General features: G+C 62.1%; 2 protein-coding genes across 4 annotated transcripts in view; one reads left to right on the top strand and one right to left on the bottom strand.

Moving 5' to 3' along the window:
• TBC1D2B (TBC1 domain family member 2B) overlaps positions 1 to 18,247 on the bottom strand; it is a 334,347-nt gene that overhangs the window by 70,702 nt on the left and 245,398 nt on the right. The window lies entirely within an intron of this gene.
• The window catches only part of RASGRF1 (Ras protein specific guanine nucleotide releasing factor 1), a 101,311-nt gene that overhangs the window by 43,826 nt on the left and 39,238 nt on the right, over positions 1 to 18,247 (top strand). The window contains exons 6-11 of the mRNA XM_053223437.1: positions 5,834 to 5,913; positions 7,511 to 7,704; positions 9,317 to 9,426; positions 12,440 to 12,558; positions 14,229 to 14,389; positions 17,449 to 17,512. Coding sequence (XP_053079412.1) covers positions 5,834 to 5,913; positions 7,511 to 7,704; positions 9,317 to 9,426; positions 12,440 to 12,558; positions 14,229 to 14,389; positions 17,449 to 17,512 — 728 coding nt within the window. The remainder of the gene's footprint in view (positions 1 to 5,833; positions 5,914 to 7,510; positions 7,705 to 9,316; positions 9,427 to 12,439; positions 12,559 to 14,228; positions 14,390 to 17,448; positions 17,513 to 18,247) is intronic.

Raw genomic sequence — 18,247 nt, 5'->3', positions numbered from 1 at the left:
AGAATCGTTCCGCGCAGACGTCGGCAGAGCGGCCACCGAGCGCGTTTCGAATCGGCCTCCAGACGCGGCCGTAACCGCCTGGAGGCCGGGCTCCGTGCCAGCGGCCGTCTCTCCCGGAAGGGGACTCTGGCGCCCGCGTGGGGTTGGCGGCGCCCGGGGGCGAGCCAGCAGCGGCTCCTCTGCCGTCAACCGCGTGGTCGGGGGAGTTTCTCGAGAAATGGTTTAGATGCGCTTCTCAGTGGGTAGTAAAGTTGAGTAAACGGGATAAAAACGGGAAAAAAACCAGACCGCAGTTTATAAGTGATTACCGCCCTCCCCCCCCCCAGGAATTACAGCGGGTCACCGTGTGACCCGCCCAAAATATGCCCGGTGCAGCCGTGTCACTGGCCGAAACCGGCCCTCCACCGGCGGTATCTTTCAGGTGCGGTGTCTTGCAGGGTGTCCCGGGTAGCACGGCACGGTCCGCGGACACGCGCCGTGAGCGCCTGCACGTCTCCATCTCGAGGTCTGGGGTGGAGCCCAGGGAGCTGTCTCTCCAGCAGGGTGACAGGTGCCGTGGGTCACGGGCCACGCTGCGGCAGGGAGCTTCACGTAACTGCGGGTGGCTTGCTGTCCTGGAGGCTCCGGGAGGCCCCAGGTGACCTCCCCGAACAACTCGGGGGGGTTGGGGCGCACACCCCGAAATCCACATATGACTTTGGACTCCCCGAATCTTAACTACTAGGAGGCTGCCATTGACCCAAATTCTTGCTGGAAAAGTAGTCTATCTACGTGTATTTTGTACACCACACTTATCACATATCGTATTCTCACAACGAACAAGCTAGAGAAAAGACAACAGTGTTGGGAACGTCACCAGGAAGAGAAAATACCTTTGTGGCCAGACCGTGTTTATCAGAGAAGTCGCACAAAGTGGGTCTGCAGCCCACGGGTCAGCCGGGCCTGGAGGCGTTGTTACATCCGTGTCTCTCGCGGTTTTGGCCCAGATTGCAAGTTTTTGGTGAGCGTTCATCACAATCACTGAGAGAAGGGTGTGCTTTGGTACTTCCTTCACCTTCCCGTGATTTTGTCACACTTTACCTGTCTTTAACGGCGCCCGTTTAGCCTGGAATCTTCCGTCAAGAGTATTCGCATCAGCTCGTAGCCTTTGTTCAGAAGTCATTTGAAAAAAATATCTTATGGTTTTATATTTTTATCATTTAATGACTGCACGGATCAGGCCGGGTGCCTTTACCTGAGAACAGACAGGAAGGAAGGAGCCCCCTCCTCTCCCGGTGCCAGAAGGTCCCTGCAGGCCCTGTGCCCCCCCCCCCGGTCGGCAGCGGGCCCCAGGCTGACAGGCACTCGCCTTCCAGGTCTCACTGATCTGCTCCAAACAGCAGCAGCCTGATCAATTCCTAAGGCCTCCAGAGCGCCGACCTGATCGTCAGCAGGGGCCGGCGGAGGAGCATACAGGTGTTGGGGGGCCCAGTGAGAGGCCCCGCTCAGGTTGCTCAGTGAGAGTTAGACGTTGAGGTCACAGTAAAGCCCCCCATGATGCCCCTGCGGAGAATGGAACCCACGTCGAACGGGGAGGGGGCACGTCCCCCCTCCTCCTGGAGGCCAGTGTCATTCTAGCACCCAAAACAGGCAAAGCCTCTCTCCCACCAGATCTCATAGATACAGAACATTCCAGATTGGATCCAGAATTACATAAAAAGAACGGTACGTCATTACGCCGAGAAGGCAGGGCTGGTTCAATATTGAGTCGGTCGTCGTACTCTGTATTTCTGTACTGTTTTCAGTAGGAACAACCAGTGAGCCTCGAGCCCCTGCCTCCCACCACAGTGCAGAGGTCGGTGTCTCACAGGCCAAGGGCAGAGGCCGCCCACTTACCAGAAGACATTTTGCACATCACTTTCTGCTGGAGTTTCAGGCTCAAATGCACAGCCCCGTTAGAACCCCGCTGCTGACTGGGTAGCGTCGTCGGCCGGAGCTTGGGAAGAGAGCGCCCCTGGGCACGCAGGTGGGCGATCGGGAGGATGCCGCAGAGTGGGGAGGGGCTCGCTGTGCCTCTCTGCCAGGGAGGACAGATCTTTCACATAAAGTGTGTGGCAGGTTTGTTCAGCCAGACCACAAGCTTGCAGACTGGCGCTGTTTCTCCGTGGTGAAAGCCACGCCCGGCCCCCGGTGCCGGGCACCACGGGCGATGCCGGTGAGCAGGGGCATCCCGCCAGGTGACAGATGGCTTGTCACCGAGGCCGCTGTGACTGGTGAGCAGGGCTGCCTGCAGTCCCGGGTCGAGGAGATTGGGGGGTCGGGACGTGTGCACCATCGATGAGCCACGTCTGCGCGGGAGGGATGTGCTGAACAGAGGCAGCTAACTGGCCATGAATGGGCAGAGGGCAGGGTGGGAGTGCAGGGGCCAGGCCCCGCCCACTTACCTCGCATTGGCCTTGGGTGAGTCAGGCCTTCTGGGCTCCGGTGGGGCGCCGGGTACCAGGAGCTCTTCCCAGGTGTATCCTGCAGACAGGTCACTGCCTCTTCCTTGAACATGCCTCCCACCCTGTGTCCTGGACGGGTGTCTCCACTCTGCCTCCATGTCTTTCCTTGGCTCGCGTCCCCGTATCTCTTGCCACCATAGGCTTGTGTCCCTGCTTATGTGTCCCCAGGGCCCTGTGCTGCCCTCGGTGGCAGCCATCACACTTAAATAATGACTTACTCCGTGTCTGAGTCCCGCTTGCTGTGGGTGAGTTCAGGGCCATAGCGTACAGCTGTACCAGCTACGCACTGCACAGCTCAGGGACACTATTCAGGTGGACCAGGGATCAGCACACCTTTTCTGTAGAGGACCAGACAGATAGTTGAGACCATGTGGGCCATGCGGTCTGTGCTGAAACTAAGCAGTCATGGGCAATCCACGAATGAATGGACGTGGCTGTGTTCCCCTAAGTCTCCGTTTATGGACACTAAACTGTGAGTGTCACGTATGTTCCCATACTGTGAAATACTATTTGGTTCTTTCCAGACCACTTAAAAATGTAAAAATCCTCCTAAGCTTGAAGGCTATACAACAGAGAGTGGGCCACCCTTGGATGGAAAGGTTTTGTGTCGTAAAGTTGCCGCGTTCACCCAAGATATTCTGTAAATGCAACGTAATTCCAGTCAGTGCAGGATAGCAAGCCAGTCTTCAAGTTCAAATGAAGATGTACACACATATAAGTAACAGCATTTTAAAATAAGAACATTGAGGGGCACCTGGGTGGCTCAGTCAGTTACGCGTCCGACTTCGGCTCTGGTCGTGCTCTCGCGGTCCGTGAGTTCAAGCCCCGCGTCAGGCTCTCTCCTGACAGCCTGGAGCCTGTTTCAGATTCTGTGTCTCCCTCTCTCTCTGCCCCTCCCCCGTTCATGCTCTGTCTCTCTCTGTCTCAAAAATAAATAAACGTTAAAAAAAATTAGTAAGAGAAAAGAGTCATTGGACACGGCTAGGCCATTCCCAAAAGAAGGAATTCAGATGGCCGATACACAGGAAAAGTGTTTGCTGAACGTAACAAGGCTTTTTTTAAAAGCAAATCAAAGCACAATGAGATAATTTGGTTTTCCTGTCAGGTGGGAAACGATGGTAATTTCTAGGTAGTAAGATTACAGGTGAAATTCTCACAGTGTTTACTTTTAAAAGGGATGCTTTGTCAGCTATATTTTTATAGTCCCAGCTTATGACGTTCCCAGCATGCTACTACAGAGGTCTGTGCAGTACTGGACTTTCAGAAGGTGCGTTTCCTTTTCAGTGCAGCCTGAGCAGTTGTCGGCTGGAGGTGCCTGGGGGTGGCTCCCCCGAGGGTTGCTGTGGCAACTCCAGGTAGTCCAGAGCCCCCGGGCTCCCTCAAGATCCCCTGAAAGTCCCCTAACACCCACTCTTCTGTCTCAGATCAGACAGTCTTCCCTTCGTGCATTCTCACACACCCTTGGGTCAGTCTCTTGGTTTTGAACTGCCCGAAGGGTCTTCACATGTGGCCTGAAGGTTCTCGGAATTGGTATTTGTACACTCAACAGACTAGTTCAGGGGCCACAAAGAGACAGAAACCAGCCCTGTCAAAAGTCACTGTAGGGATTTGCCTAAAAATAAAAAATGACTTCAGACCAGGGTGTGGCCCCTGGCCGGAGATCCATGTGTTCCCACAGCTAGGGGTGTCTCATCGGGGGTTCATGTGTCCACACACATTGGGGATGTCCCTGGTCGGGGATCCGTGTGTCCATACCTGAGGGTGTCTCTGGTCGGGGATCCGTGTGTCCCCACACCTGGGGGATCATTCTCGTGGGACTTCAGGGAGATGACAGTCAGGTCTCCCTAATGACCACGCTCAGAATGAGAACTCAGGTGTCCTCTACGTGGATTCTTGATATGTTCCCCCAGTGCCACGTTTCCCTTCCAGTCTGTGTGTCTCGTGGGAATAATGGGGTCATGGGCTTTGCTGTTCAGCCTGAAGGCAGTGTCTGTCTCTGTCCCCGACTCCCCCACCCCACCTGCCCCCGCTGTCTCTGCATTTCCCTCCCAGCCCTCCTTCTCCCCCCGGGGTCACAGAGCCCCCTGCCTATCAGAGCCCCTCTATACATGAGGGGTACCCCACGTTCTGCTCCCCACATCCCTGCGCCCCTCAGCACCCTCCACCCCGGAGCGAGACCCCAGGGCACGTGGTGCTGGGAGAGGGGACAGCTCCTGCACCAGCCCCCCCTGGGGGAAAATACCCGGTGCCTGGAACAGCAGAACAAGGGGGCGGGGGCGAGAAGAGAGCACAGACACAGAGAACATTCCGGGGAGAGGGAAAGCGGGGCTCAGAGGCTCCGGCTGCCCCAACTCTTCCTCTCTGGGCCTCTGTTTTCCAGTCCAAGAATAGGGTGTACGACCTTAGCATCCTACGGGACTCCCCATCTGGTTCAGGACAAGCCCCAGATGCTCTGGGGAGACCCTGCACATCTCCCGGGGGGAGGGGGAGGGGAGCAGTGGTTGGGGGGAGGGGCTCTAGGAGGAAGCAGGAGTCTGTCCCCGAGGAGACAAGCTGTGAGGACAGACTGGGCTGTGTTCTGGGGCCAGCTGCCTGCAGAGCCGTGGGCGGGGAGGGGGTGCCGGAGGGAAGCCAGGGCCAGTGTGGCTGCCTGGAGAGCACCAAGCTGCCAGCACAGCGCACATCCCCCGGCACGTCAGGGGGCGACGGAGCTGGTGCTTGGGGACACTGGGTCTTTTGCTCCCTTAACTTTGCCCCAAAGGGTGGTGGAGAGTGAGCGGTGACTGAGTGCCCCCCCCCACACTGAAATAGTCCCGTTAGTGGCAGGTGCGTCCCGTCGCACCTCCACGTTTTGTGTGAAAGACCTGAGGATCAGAGACGTTCGGCGTCTCGCTCGAGGTCACACAGCCAGGGAAGGGGCCTAGGCAGAGTGCAGCCCTGCTTCCTGTGGGTCTGAGGCCACAGACTGTTCTGTACATCCCTCGATGGCCTTTACTCCACCAGAGCCCCCGTGGGACCCTGGGCTCCTCCAGAGGTCCCCAGGGGGCTCTCCCAGCAGGTGAGAACTTGCGGGCACAGGGAGGCCGGGAGCCAGTGCAGCGTTCAGGCTCCCGGGGCGCGGCCCCCACTTGAGGCCGAAATTCTCGATTGCTTTTTAACAAGGGTCCTGGTGTTCGTCCCACGCCAGGCCCCACAGGTGACGCTGTCCGTGCTGACGGTGTTTGCACTGAGGTCTCAGGGGAGAAAGGGGCTCGCTCCCAGAGCCCCGCAGGGTCCTCGGGGGGCTGGCTTGGGGCGGGGGTGCGGCGCCCTGGAGGGGCAGGGACCCACCCCGCGCTTTCCCCTTTCAGCGAGACCATCATGTTCCTGCACCAGATTTTCTACCAGGGCCTGAAGGCCCGCATCTCCAGCTGGCCCACGCTGGTCCTGGGTGAGTAGCTGGCCCTCGCAGGGCCCCCGGCCGCCCATCTCCCCCCAGGGCCCTCGCCGGGGCTGCTGTCCGGGCCGGTGGTGCTTCCGTCCTGGAGCAGCCCCCCCAGAAACCCACCGAAGCCCCCAGAGGGAGAAGAGAACACACGTGTTGGCAAAAACTGCATTTCTAGGAGGAAACGGCGTATTTTTAGGTACTTCTGTACTTTTCCCTTTTAAAAATATTATCTACGTACCCGTTTGAGAAAATTTGGGAATCTAGAAAAGTAGAAAAGGTTTAAAAATATCAATCATCGTTCTCCTTCCAAAGATAAGTGCTATAAACATTTCAGTGTGTTTTCTTTCAATTTTTTTCTATGCAGAGATCTTGGGTTTTTTCCCCCATTTTACATAATTGCAAACATACTGAATTTAGATTCTGAATCTTGCTGTTTTATTTATTTTTATTTTTATCTATTGATTTATTTTGCCTAACTTCACAGCACCAGTGTTTTCTTACCCTGGAAGCATCCTTTTTGCTGGGTGCGTAATGCTTCGGTGCCCATTGTTGGCTCAGAAGTAGTGATCTCTGCCAGTGACGACTTCTCCTTACTATCAGTTTCTGAAAGTAGCATTACTGACCCAAAGCTTCCCCGCCCTTGGGCCATGGACGCCTCTGACCGGGCAGGCGCTTTCTCTTGTGTTCTCAAGTCAGAGACCCCCACTGTCCCCAAGGTCAAAATCAGAGCGGCCTGGACAGATGGGGGCCACCCCTCCTGTCCTTCCCAGTCGAGGATGCCGTCCACTGGGCAGAGGAATGCCCCGTCCAGCAGCCCCTGCCCAGAGTTTATGACCAGGACGCATGCTTTTCTTTCTTAACGGGGTTGAGCAGCGGTTTCGGCAGGTCTATCCCACCCGGCAAGTGTTGAGATCTAGGGAGAGTGGTTGGGCTTTAGAGGGCTGGGAGGGCAGGAGGCCGGCGGGGGACCCACCTCACCAAAGCGGGTCTGGAAAGATGGGAACGGAGGGACACGTGGGGGAAGGGACGGGCTCGGGTGGGTGTGTGGTGTGGCAGGAAGCCGTGGAACATGCGGTCAGGAGGCCTGCTTCCACGTCTGCCACAGAGTCCCCGCATGACCTCGGCCATCACTGTGTCACAGGTGGGACAGGCTAGGAGGGAGGCCTCCTGGGAGCCCTCGTGTGACATGGTAAGGGAGCCAGGGCAGGGGGCAGTTACAGCGGAGGCTTCGGCCGACCCCACAGAAACTCCAGAGCTGGGGTGATTCAGAGATGTCACAGACTGAGGCAGGGCCCCCCCCCCCCACACCCCACCCGGGCCCGCCGTCGGGTCGAGCATGACTTGGGCGAGGCCGCGTCCCTCCGCAGAGAGCGCTTCCAGGCAGGCCTCCCAGCTGGGAGCCGTCAGGGTGTGCGGCGTCCCGAAGGGGTGGGGGCCCTCGCTGCAGCCCGCTGCTGGCCCTCTGGCCCATGGGGGCCACGCCAGACGGGCCGTCTCCACGAGTCTGCGGTTCGGAGGTGGCCCCGAGGCGGGACCCCCGGGCTGGGGTCTGAGCCGGGCCCCGGCCCCCCGCCCCCCGCTGAGCCCGCCTTCCCCGCAGCCGACCTGTTCGACATCCTGCTGCCCATGCTGAACATCTACCAGGAGTTCGTGCGGAACCACCAGTATAGCCTGCAGATCCTGGCACACTGCAAACAGAACCGGGACTTCGACAAGCTGCTGAAGCACTACGAGGCCAAGCCAGACTGCGAGGAGAGGACGCTGGAGACCTTCCTCACCTACCCCATGTTCCAGGTGCCGGACGCCTTCCCCTCCTCCCCCGTGATCCAGGTGCCGGACGCCTTCCCCTCCTCCCCCGTGTTCCAGGTGCCGGACGCCTTCCCCTCCTCCCCCGTGATCCAGGTGCCGGACGCCTTCCCCTCCTCCCCCGTGATCCAGGTGCCGGACGCCTTCCCCTCCTCCCCCGTGATCCAGGTCACCTCCCCCGTGTTCCAGGTGCCGGACGCCTTCCCCTCCTCCCCCGTGATCCAGGTGCCGGACGCCTTCCCCTCCTCCCCCGTGATCCAGGTGCCGGACGCCTTCCCCTCCTCCCCCGTGTTCCAGGTGCCGGACGCCTTCCCCTCCTCCCCCGTGATCCAGGTGCCGGACGCCTTCCCCTCCTCCCCCGTGATCCAGGTCACCTCCCCCGTGTTCCAGGTGCCGGACGCCTTCCCCTCCTCCCCCGTGATCCAGGTGCCGGACGCCTTCCCCTCCTCCCCCGTGATCCAGGTGCCGGACGCCTTCCCCTCCTCCCCCGTGTTCCAGGTGCCGGACGCCTTCCCCTCCTCCCCCGTGTTCCAGGTGCCGGACGCCTTCCCCTCCTCCCCCGTGATCCAGGTCACCTCCCCCGTGTTCCAGGTGCTGGACGCCTTCCCCTCCTCCCCCGTGTTCCAGATGCCGGACGCCTTCCCCTCCTCCCCCGTGTTCCAGATGCTGGACGTCTTCCCCTCTTCCCCTGTGATCCAGATGCTGGACGCCTTCCCCTCCTCCCCCGTGTTCCAGATGCCGGACGCCTTCCCCTCCTCCCCCGTGTTCCAGATGCTGGACGTCTTCCCCTCCGCCCCCGTGTTCCAGATGCAGGACACTTTCCCCTCCTCCCCCATGTTCCAGGTCACCTCCCCCGTGTTCCAGGTGCTGGACACTTTCCCCTCCTCCCCCGTGTTCCAGATGCTGGACGTCTTCCCCTCCTCCCCCGTGTTCCAGATGCAGGACACTTTCCCCTCCTCCCCCGTGTTCCAGGTGCTGGACGCTTTCCCCTCCTCCCCCGTGATCCAGGCCACCTCCCCCGTGTTCCAGGTGCTGGACGCCTTCCCCTCCTCCCCCGTGATCCAGGTGCTGGACACTTTCCCCTCCTCCCCCGTGTTCCAGATGCTGGACGCCTTCCCCTCCTCCCCCGTGTTCCAGATGCAGGACACTTTCCCCTCCTCCCCCGTGTTCCAGGTCACCTCCCCCGTGTTCCAGGTGCTAGATACCTTCCTCACCTACCTCATGGTCCAAGTGGTGCCTGGGGGATGTGGCTGAGTGCGGCCACAGTGAGGAGGGGGCCTGGCCCTGCAGGGCGTGGGGGCTGCCCGGGGCAGGCGACGGGGAGCTGGCCCCTGACCCTGGCCGCGCCCCCCATCCAGCGCCGCAGAGCGGGCTCTCTGGGCGGGTGCAGGCCCTGCCATGGGGCCCGAGCCCACCAGCCTCCGTGGGACACTGCAAGGGACAGAGTGCAGCCAGTTCCCTCCCCAGCCCTGCTCCTGGGAGTCCTCCCAGCTGAGGGCCCTTCTTTCCTCCTCTCTCTGTCCTTCTGTGCTACTGCTCTGTGTCTCCCTGTCCCTGTCTCCCCATCCCTGCCTCTGCCCCCTGCCCCTTCCCGCCACAGATTCCCAGGTACATCCTGACGCTGCACGAGCTCCTGGCCCACACCCCTCATGAGCACGTGGAGCGGAACAGCCTGGACTATGCCAAATCCAAGCTGGAGGAGCTGTCCAGGTGAGCCGGGCCCTGGGCGCCCCCAGCAGGAACTTCCAGCCCCGGGTTGTAAAAGCTGGGGGTCAGGGTCAGGGTCAGGGTCAGGTCAGGGTTGGGAGGAAGGGGCTCAGCCTACACCAGCGGGAGGCAGAGCCCCTCGAGCAGACTGACGGTTCGACGCTCACGCCTGAGCGGGCACCGGGCAGGATGGCGTGGCCCGTGTGTGCCCGGTGTGGATGGCCCGGGGAAGGGCACCCACAGGGGCCATTGGCTCTGTCCTCCAGCGTAAATGTGTCAGCCCCGTGGCTTCATGTGCCCGAGACTCTGGTCAGCGACCCCACACCTGGCCCTCCCCGCCCCCCCCGCCGCGCCCCATCTCCAAAGCCGGGGAGCCCGCCTTCTGCACGGGCAGAAGCCACGGGGCCAGTGTGGAGGAGCGGGCTGACCCCTCTCCCGGGATGCTGGGCGTCGGTCTCAGGCCAAACGCCTTGGCTCCCGTATGCCCCCTGCACCCAGGCAGGAGATAGATGATGGTGGCCAGTGGCAGATGGTGGCCGTGGGGGTGGGGGTGGGGGGTGAGGCTCAGATTCCAGGTGCATTTTGAAGGCGGAACCAGCAGGTGTCTCTGGCGAGTTAGGCGCAGCCGCAGGGACTGGAGGCCGGGGCTGCCGGTGGCCAGGACGGAGACTGCGGAGGGCGGTTTGAGGGGGAGTCCTTCCTGTTCCTTGGAATCTCCCTGGGGCTGGGCTGGACCTGAGACAGACGGATGGCACAGAGGCAGGCACAGGAGGGGGCAGGGCACTTGTGTCTGGGGGTCAGAGGTTGCCAGCTCAGAGACGGGCCTGTCAGGAGGCTGGTGAGACCACCAGGGATGAGGGCTGAGCCCCAGGGGCTGCACCACGTGGAGCCCAGACCTAAGGGGCCCTGAACCCTGCAAAGGAGGCTCGGCCCGCAGGGTGTGGAGCCCCCGTCCTGCCTGGGCCCCATCAACCACTCGTGCCCTGAGAGGCTTCCCCAGGCTGACGAGGGGCCGCCGGCCGGGCCACAGCTCCCACCTGGGCAGAGGGAGGACGGGCTGGTCCAGGGCGGGGTGAGGGTGTCCTCAGGGTGTGATTTCAGACAGACAAAACCACTGGGGAGTGGGCACCTCGTCCTATCAAGTCCCAGGGAGCTGTCCCTGCACATTCCTCCCCCAGGAGAAGCCTTGGGGCCCCCGTGAGGCAGCGAGGCTCCTTGTCACTGCTGGGCACCCCGGCCTGTGCAGGCAGGGGTCCAGGGGGCACATGCAGGTCGAGGTGTTTGGCCGAGACCCCGACTCCCTTCCCCCGGCGTCCTGAGCACTTGGCCGGCTCTTCCTCTGTCCCAGCCAGTGACCCGCCCCTGGGCCCTGAGGGAGGCCCTAACCGCACAGGAGGGAGCTTTCCTGTCTCCATGGCAACAGCCCTGTCACCCCCCCACCCTGCCTGGGGCCCTGAGGAGAGCTTCCAGCCCCCCTGAGCTGTGCTCACAGACCCCTCCCCAGGACTGGCCCTGCCCTCACTGGCTGGGCTCACAGAGAAGCAGGCACCACCTCCAGCCGTGTGCAGCCTGCGCCCGGACGCAGACCCCGGCCCTTCCCCAAGCGCCCCCTGCGCCCGGACGCAGACCCCGGCCCCGGGCTGGCACGGTCCGATCAGCTGCACCTCGCGTTTATCTGACGACGACCAGTTTCGCTACTTGGTTATCACCCCTTATTTTTCACTAAATACAGCCCTGTCCCAGGAGAATCCGCACCCTCAATAAAAAAAAAAAAAAAAAAAAAGGTTCCTGTTACCCTTGGCTGCTGAATCCCTTCCGGGGCGCCAGCACAGCCCCACTGGTCCCTCCCGGAGGAGGGCTGGGGCCTAGACTCTGAGGACAGCATCGCGGGGACACCGAGGCCCAGGCCACATGCCCCGTCTGATAACCAGAAGATGAAACGGATGGAAATACGCGTTCAGTGACCTGTGGTCAGTGACCGCTGCCCTTTGCTGAAGTGCGGGCCGTGCGCCAGACGCAGGGTCAGCGCGTGGAGTGCATCATCCCCCGTCTTCGCCCCAGGGTCCTCCCCTCCGGCCGGCTCAGGACAGAGGCGTGGACTCACTGCTCAGCACCGTGCAGCTTCCACGGGCCGCCCCTCCCGCTGTCTTGGGTTCGGACTTTGTAAACCACACGCACTGACCTTCTCTCTTGGCTTCCTAGTTGTGGAATCAGACAAAACGGGGCTTTGTGCCTCCCGTGGAGTACGTGGGCGCTTTTTCCAGACCCCTCCCCAAACTTACCTGTCACCTTCCTGACCCCCCGGAAACTCACGGCTCCCTTTTCTGCAAAGCTTATTTAAAAGCGGGTAAATGGCACCACCTCCTGGAGAGGATGGGTGCCACCGCGGTCAGAACAGGACAAAGGAGAGCCGCCCAGAGTCTCAGAATAATGGCCGGCTTGTCCTGCTTCCCTCCCCGATGGGCTGGAGCCTGTGGACTCAAGTCAGGCTTCCCCTGAGCCAGCTGGGTTGCTGGCATCCCAAAACTAAGTCCAGAACCCAAACAACATTAAGGAAACAACCATATAAAGAGCATTAAAGGAAAGCCTAGCAAGTGTAAAGGCCCTGAGGCAGAGGTGAACATGGTTTGTCCTGTGGATGGAAATAAGGCCAGCAGGGGCACATGGGCCGGAACAGTGAGCAAGGGACGTTTGCTATGCTCCCATCTTCCTCCACAGTCTGCCGTCTGTTCCACATGGGTCAGACTTTTAGATCAGACACACTTGCTTCCTAATTGTTAATCTCCATTTCCTTTTCTCTGAAATAAGAACATTTGCCTCCTTGGGTTTCCAGAAGAATAAAATGAGATCGTGCCTGTCGAGCATCCTGCACACAGCGGGCACTTGATAAATGCATGCCCTCTCCCCCTTCGTGACTGCAGGCTCAGAGAATCCAGGGGCCGGCCTTTCCTGCTAGGACTGCCAAAGGCTTGGCCGTGCCCTCCTTGTGCCTCTGACTTATTTCCTGTCCCTGCAGGATAATGCATGACGAAGTGAGCGAGACAGAGAACATCCGGAAAAATCTAGCCATCGAGCGCATGATTATCGAAGGCTGTGAAATCCTGCTGGACACCAGCCAGACTTTCGTGAGACAAGGTACGTCCCCTGTGCCCTGCCCTCCCCCGCCCCAGGCAGCCCCAGGGACACCTCCAAGTGGCATGTCTGCTGAGTGTCTCGGGGCCACTGGAGGCCTGTGGACGTCGTACCCACACCTGCAGACGCAGACACCGTTGGCCTCCGGGTTCCTTTTCCCCAGAGGGGAACACACTCCTTCCCAGGCGGCCCGGTCTGTCGTGTGTCCCCGTGAACACGGACACCACGTTCTGGGGAGAGAGTAGGGAGCAGAGGACGGGGGCAGGTGTGGACAGGCCTGAATCTAGCGTTCCCAGCCCCGAGGAAGGCGGTGTGGCTCAGTGCCCGTGTCCTCGGCCTCTCGGGGACGGTCACGTTCACAGTGGCTCCCTTTCCTCGCCTGGGAGGTGCAGCCCCACTGAGGGCCGGCGGGGCCGGGGACTGGCTGCTGGTGCCAGGACGTTGGGGCCTCGGTGCTTCTGAGGGTTGTCCCATCCAGAGCCCACGTCCCGTGGGGACCGGCTTGTGCTCGCCCCCGTCAGAGGTCCCTCCGTCTGGCCCTGGGCCTCTCTGGCCAGAGTAGGAGCTGCCCACACCTCCTGCAGCCTGGGCAGCTGGCCCTGCAGGTGTCCTCAGCTTGGAATTTTACTCTAAGGCCCCGTGTGACCCCCGTGCCCTTCCCCCGTCCACCCTGCCTGAGTTGGGCAGCACCGGGCCCACGCTGTGGTGGCCAAAGAATGGCCCCTCCTGGCACGGGCAGCGTCCCCGCAGACCAGGAATCTGCTCTGTTCCCCGAGCAAAGTGCTTCCTCCTCTCCCGTGGGGCTGTGCTGGGCCTGGAACCAGGCGGGGGGGGGGGGGGGGGGACCAGAAGCCGTTTCTCACTCGTTCATCACGCATCTAGCACCGGCGCCTGCCTCGTTCATGCCAGGCCAATGCTGGGCTCCAGGGACACCCAGAGAGTAGGCCGGTCCCCCCTCCAGGAGCGGACAGTGCAGGGGGTCCTGAGGAGACAGACACAGGACGGGGCTCCGGACAGGGCGGGAGGCAGGGTGAGGGGAGTTGGGCAGGCCTTCCTGGGAGGGAAGCACAAATAGGAGTTCACGAGGTGGAAAGGAGGGGCTTTCCCGCCAAGGAGCGGCACTCGCTCGCTCGGAGCCACAGGTAAGGAGCTGAGTGAGGAGGGAGAGCAGAAGAGTGCCGGGCAGGTGGCTGACCTTCGGAAGGCCCAGGGGGAGGAGGGGGGGGGGAGGGACGTGTGGGGCGGGAGCAGGGGCAGCAGGTGGCTTCTTCCCCCGGATGGCCCTGCCCGGGAGTGGCCTCCCGCACGCGGTGTCAGGGACAGGGACGGCGTGCTGTGCCTGAGCAGTCGTGTCTGCCGTGGCCGCGGGGCCGTGCCTGGTGCTGACCCTTCTGCTCTAGAGCCGGCTCCCCACGTGTGCTGCCCCCACCCCCACCCAGCCCCGCATTCCCGCCACGGGGGACCTGTCCTGGAGGCTCCTCCACTTGCCGGGGCCCCGGCGGGGGGCCGAGGGGTCCTGCAGGGACTGGCTGACAGGGCTGAGAGCGCATCCGGGGTGCACCTGCTACCAGGACCCGGGACTCCCCGCTCCCGGCATCGTGACCCACCTGAGAGCTGGCCGGTGGCGGGCGTGGCTCTGGGAGGTGGGCTCAGGGTCTGCCCTCCACCCACAGGCTCCCTCATCCAGGTGCCCATGTCTGAGAAAGGCAAGATCACCAGGGGCCGCCTGGGGTCTCTGTCCCTGAGGAAGGAGGGCGAGCGACAGTGTTTCTTGTTCTCCAAGCATCTCATCATCTGCACCAGGGGTTCCGGCGGGAAACTGCACCTGACCAAGGTGAGGGCTGCGGGGGCTGCAGAGGCTCGTGGCGAGCACCACCACGGGGGCCTGGCTGACCCTGACCTGGGGCCCAGACGGCGGGCCGGGGATCAGACACATGAGAGTGCACACGTGTGTGCTGGTCTGACGAGCGGGTCGGAGAGAGCTGCACACAGCCGGGTTCTCTGCTGGAGAAATCGTGGGGAACACGGGAGCGCGTGTCAGGACCCCCAGAGGAGCCCCCGACCGCTGGTGCCAGGGCAGAGGGCCCGGGGGCCTAGACAAACCGCTGAGAGGCGCACGCGTGTGTGCGTGTGAGGGGCCAGGTGGAGGACAGCACCTGCCGAGGCCGGAGCAGCACCCAGAGCCTCCTCTCGGGAGGAGCTCGCGCAGCGGCACGCGCAGCGGCTCGCAGGGCATCCCAGGCACGCCGTGCCAGCAGACACGAAGGGCCGTCCTCGGGACCCCGCGGCCCTGCGGGAGACCGCACGCGCTCTGCTGATCGGCCCGTCCCCAAAGCAAGGGGGAACACTCGCTGGCAGGGGGATGCCGTGATCACGGAGGTGGTTTTCCCAGGGGGACACTTACCCGCCATCCGGACGTGCTGACCCTGCAATTTCCCCATACGAGGGGAACTCGACAGTGTGGTCGTGGGGGACTGCACTCCGCCTCCCTGGGACAATTAAGTAGTCACAGAGGGCAAAGGTGACGGGGAATCAGCACCTCAAACGCCTCCTGCTCCTTCACAGACCACAGGGCCTTGGCTCATACTGTCCCCTTGTTTCTCCCCTGGAAGACCGCCTTCCTGTCCTTCGTGGCTACTCAGGTGCCGCCTGCTGTCAGCCTGCACCCAGCTTGGCACATTGCTTATCTCACTGCCCCGAGTTCAGGACCTGGCCCCGACTCAGTCTCTCACACGCACGAGAGCCTGGAACAGCCCAGAACTGCCCCTGCCCGTCTCTCCCTCAGTTCCTTGTCTGCAAAGCAGGGGTGACCATCCTCACCAGAGGCCCTGCAGAGGCGCAAGCAGCTGGCGGTGGGGGCGCATCTTCCCGGTCGAGGCAGAGCACCTGTGAACCACAGTCTCCCAGGGAAGCGCGCTTCGGAGGGTCTCGGGTCCGAACACGCGGCGGCGGCGGCCTAGAAAAGGCCGGAAGGTGCCCTCGATTAAGCCAGAGCCTCGGACAAGCCGCTCTTCCAGACCCGGGATGCCTGGCCCAGAACGCACAGAGACGCTACGAGATGCTGTGGCTGCGGGGAACGCACCGCTTATGTTGACACGTGCACAAATCGGCCGTTTGGCTGCACGAGGGGAAGTCAGCTTACGGCGAACGCTCCAGTTTCGACGGAATTCCGGGTCAGGGAGAGCTCTCCGTATTCATTAGCTCCGGAGTCTCGGTTGAGGATCTCTGTCGGGCTGGGGGGACGTTTCCTGCAGGCGGGGGTCAGCGGGGCAGGTCAAACTGGAGACGCTGCCTGAAAGCACGTGTCTTTCCCTTTGTTGTATTTTGGTTGGGGGTGTTTGTTTGGGCTTTTAAAGTTTTTCTCATAAGGAACATGGAGATGCTTGTCAAGTCCCAGCACCCGCTCCTGCCAGCAGGTGCCTCACCAGGCCTCGGTTAATCCATCTGCGTGATGGGGGTGAAAACGCGTCCCTCGGGGATGCCGTGAGCGTGAAGCAAGGGCGTGTCGTGGTGCCTGGGACGCAGGACCTGCTCGGCGGGTAACCGTCGTTGTCCCTTTCAGTTACGTGGTCGTGAACTTGTAACGATACTCACGGTAGCGAGCCCTCGTGTAAGCGTTACCGTGGGCCAGGCGCTCCCCCCAGTGCACACACTCAACTCCTGGAACGACCCGCCGAAGCCGATACGGTTACTTCCCCGTTTTACGGATAAAGGACCTGAGGCGTCTAGAAGCCCGCAAGCGGCAGAGCGGGGATTTGGTCCCGGGCAGGCAGTCTGGCTCCAGAGTCTGTGTCCTTGAACTACAGGCTCAAGGTCAAGCTGTAAAACTACCCTAAGGTCTTCCAGAAGGAAGAGCGCGTCAGAGCTAGATGGGGCTTTACAGATGGTCAAGCCCGGGGCTCGCCCGAGGCCACCGAGCAGCAAAGCGAGAAGCAGAACCCAGGATTGGGGACACCCCGATGCCCCCTCCGGTCCCCCTGCTCCCCGGGCTGCCGTCCCTGCAAACACCTGTGTGGAGATTGAATGTGTGGCCAGCGTCTCTGTCGCCATCAGTTATTACGTTACTTACCCACTTATCCGCCCCGTGGGACAAATTACCCACATCCAAGGTCTCAGCTTCTGAGTGAGGAGGCTTGGAGCCCCCGGCTGGGCGGGTGGGGCCCGCGGTCTCTCGAGCTGGAGTCCAGGCTGAGCTCTCCCACCGTACCAGCCTTCCTGCTGTGGCTCCCCCAGAACACGTGGTCCCAGGGACCCCCGCAGAGCAAGCAGAGGGCTGTGGCTCCCACAGGCGCACAGCATCTGAGACACAGGTGACCGAGTCCAGCCCGCACTTGGCAGGGAGGGGAGTGGACCTCAGCTCGGTGGGGGGGCGGGGGGCGTCGGCATCCTGCACCCGCGGCTGTGGTCCCTGTTCACCACGGTGCCGGGGCATCCGATGCGCGGAGGTGCTCCCACTCTCAGGGACCCAGATGCCCCCGATAACAGGCAACCAGTAGGTTGTGACCCCAGCTCTAAGGGTCCGGGTGACCTCAGGCGTGATCCCCGTCTCCGATCTCGCCTCCTCATCTGTAAAATCAGAACGAGACGTGTGCGGAGTCCGATAAACCCGTGTCCAAGCTGCAGACGTGGAGTCTCAGCCCAGAATCGGGGATTCCGCAGCCCCCGCCCCACCCACCCTTGACCCTCGTCCCTGGAAAGCCCCCGAGACAGTCCCACCTGATCTGCTTCGTGGGGGCCCCGATGCGAAGAGCACGTCCTTCCACGTGGGAACCAGAGTGCCCGCGCGGAACGTGACGCACACAGCCTCGCGCTTGTATGGCCGTGCCACGCCCCTGTCCCGGGGCTTCACCGGCCCGTGTCCTGGTGACTCGAGGTGGCCCTGTTGTCTTTCAGAACGGGGTCATCTCCCTCATCGACTGCACCTTGCTGGAGGACCCAGAGAGCACGGAGGAAGAAGGTAGGGCTGGGGGTCGCACGCTCTTGGACCCAGGGAAGCCGGGCCCGCAGTGGGAGAGCCTTGGTCCGCTTCCCTGTTCCTCCCACACTCTTCGGGCCCCCTGAGTGGTTGGCACCGTTCAGTCTGGGGTCACTGCACTCCACCGAGCACGTCCACAGGTGCCACGCACGGGTCCGCCGAGCACCCCCACGCACAGGTCCGTGGGCGCCACGCACGAGAGGCCGGAGAGGCCCTGGGCCTGCTTTGTCCTCCAGTGGGAAGTGTGGGGACATGTGACACCAGCAGGGGGGGACACAAGGGGGGTTGCCCAGCTGTGGGGGAAGGGCTCTGTGGGATTTCCCTCCCCGGCTCCCTGGGGGACGGGGTCATTGTTTTCGGTTACAGGGTGGGGTCACTAGTGTCACTTGATTGGGCTAAGGTTGGTCCTCGTGTCCCTTCTTCACTGCCCCCCCCCCCGGGGCACAGGACCCTGTGTCTTCACCCTTCCCCAGACTGGGGTGCCCCGGAACAGGGCTGAGCCACCTTGGATCCTGGTCCGGGCCCGGGGCTTGGGCTAGGGGTCTGCCAGGCGCCGGGAGCCTCGTCCACACACACTCAGGCCCGTGCCCCCGGTCAGCCCCGGTGGCAGGGCTCTGTGCCTTCCCTGCACGTCCACTGGAGCCGAGCCAGGCAACCCCCACGGGAAGCATAGGCTCGGTCTGTCTGGAGCGTCCTTGGCCGTGGAACCTTCTCCAG

This window comes from Acinonyx jubatus, chromosome B3, assembly GCF_027475565.1.
Source record: "Acinonyx jubatus isolate Ajub_Pintada_27869175 chromosome B3, VMU_Ajub_asm_v1.0, whole genome shotgun sequence".
NCBI lineage: Eukaryota > Metazoa > Chordata > Mammalia > Carnivora > Felidae > Acinonyx > Acinonyx jubatus.
The sequence above is the reverse complement of the archived record's forward strand: the minus strand, read 5'-3'. Positions and strand labels throughout refer to the sequence as shown.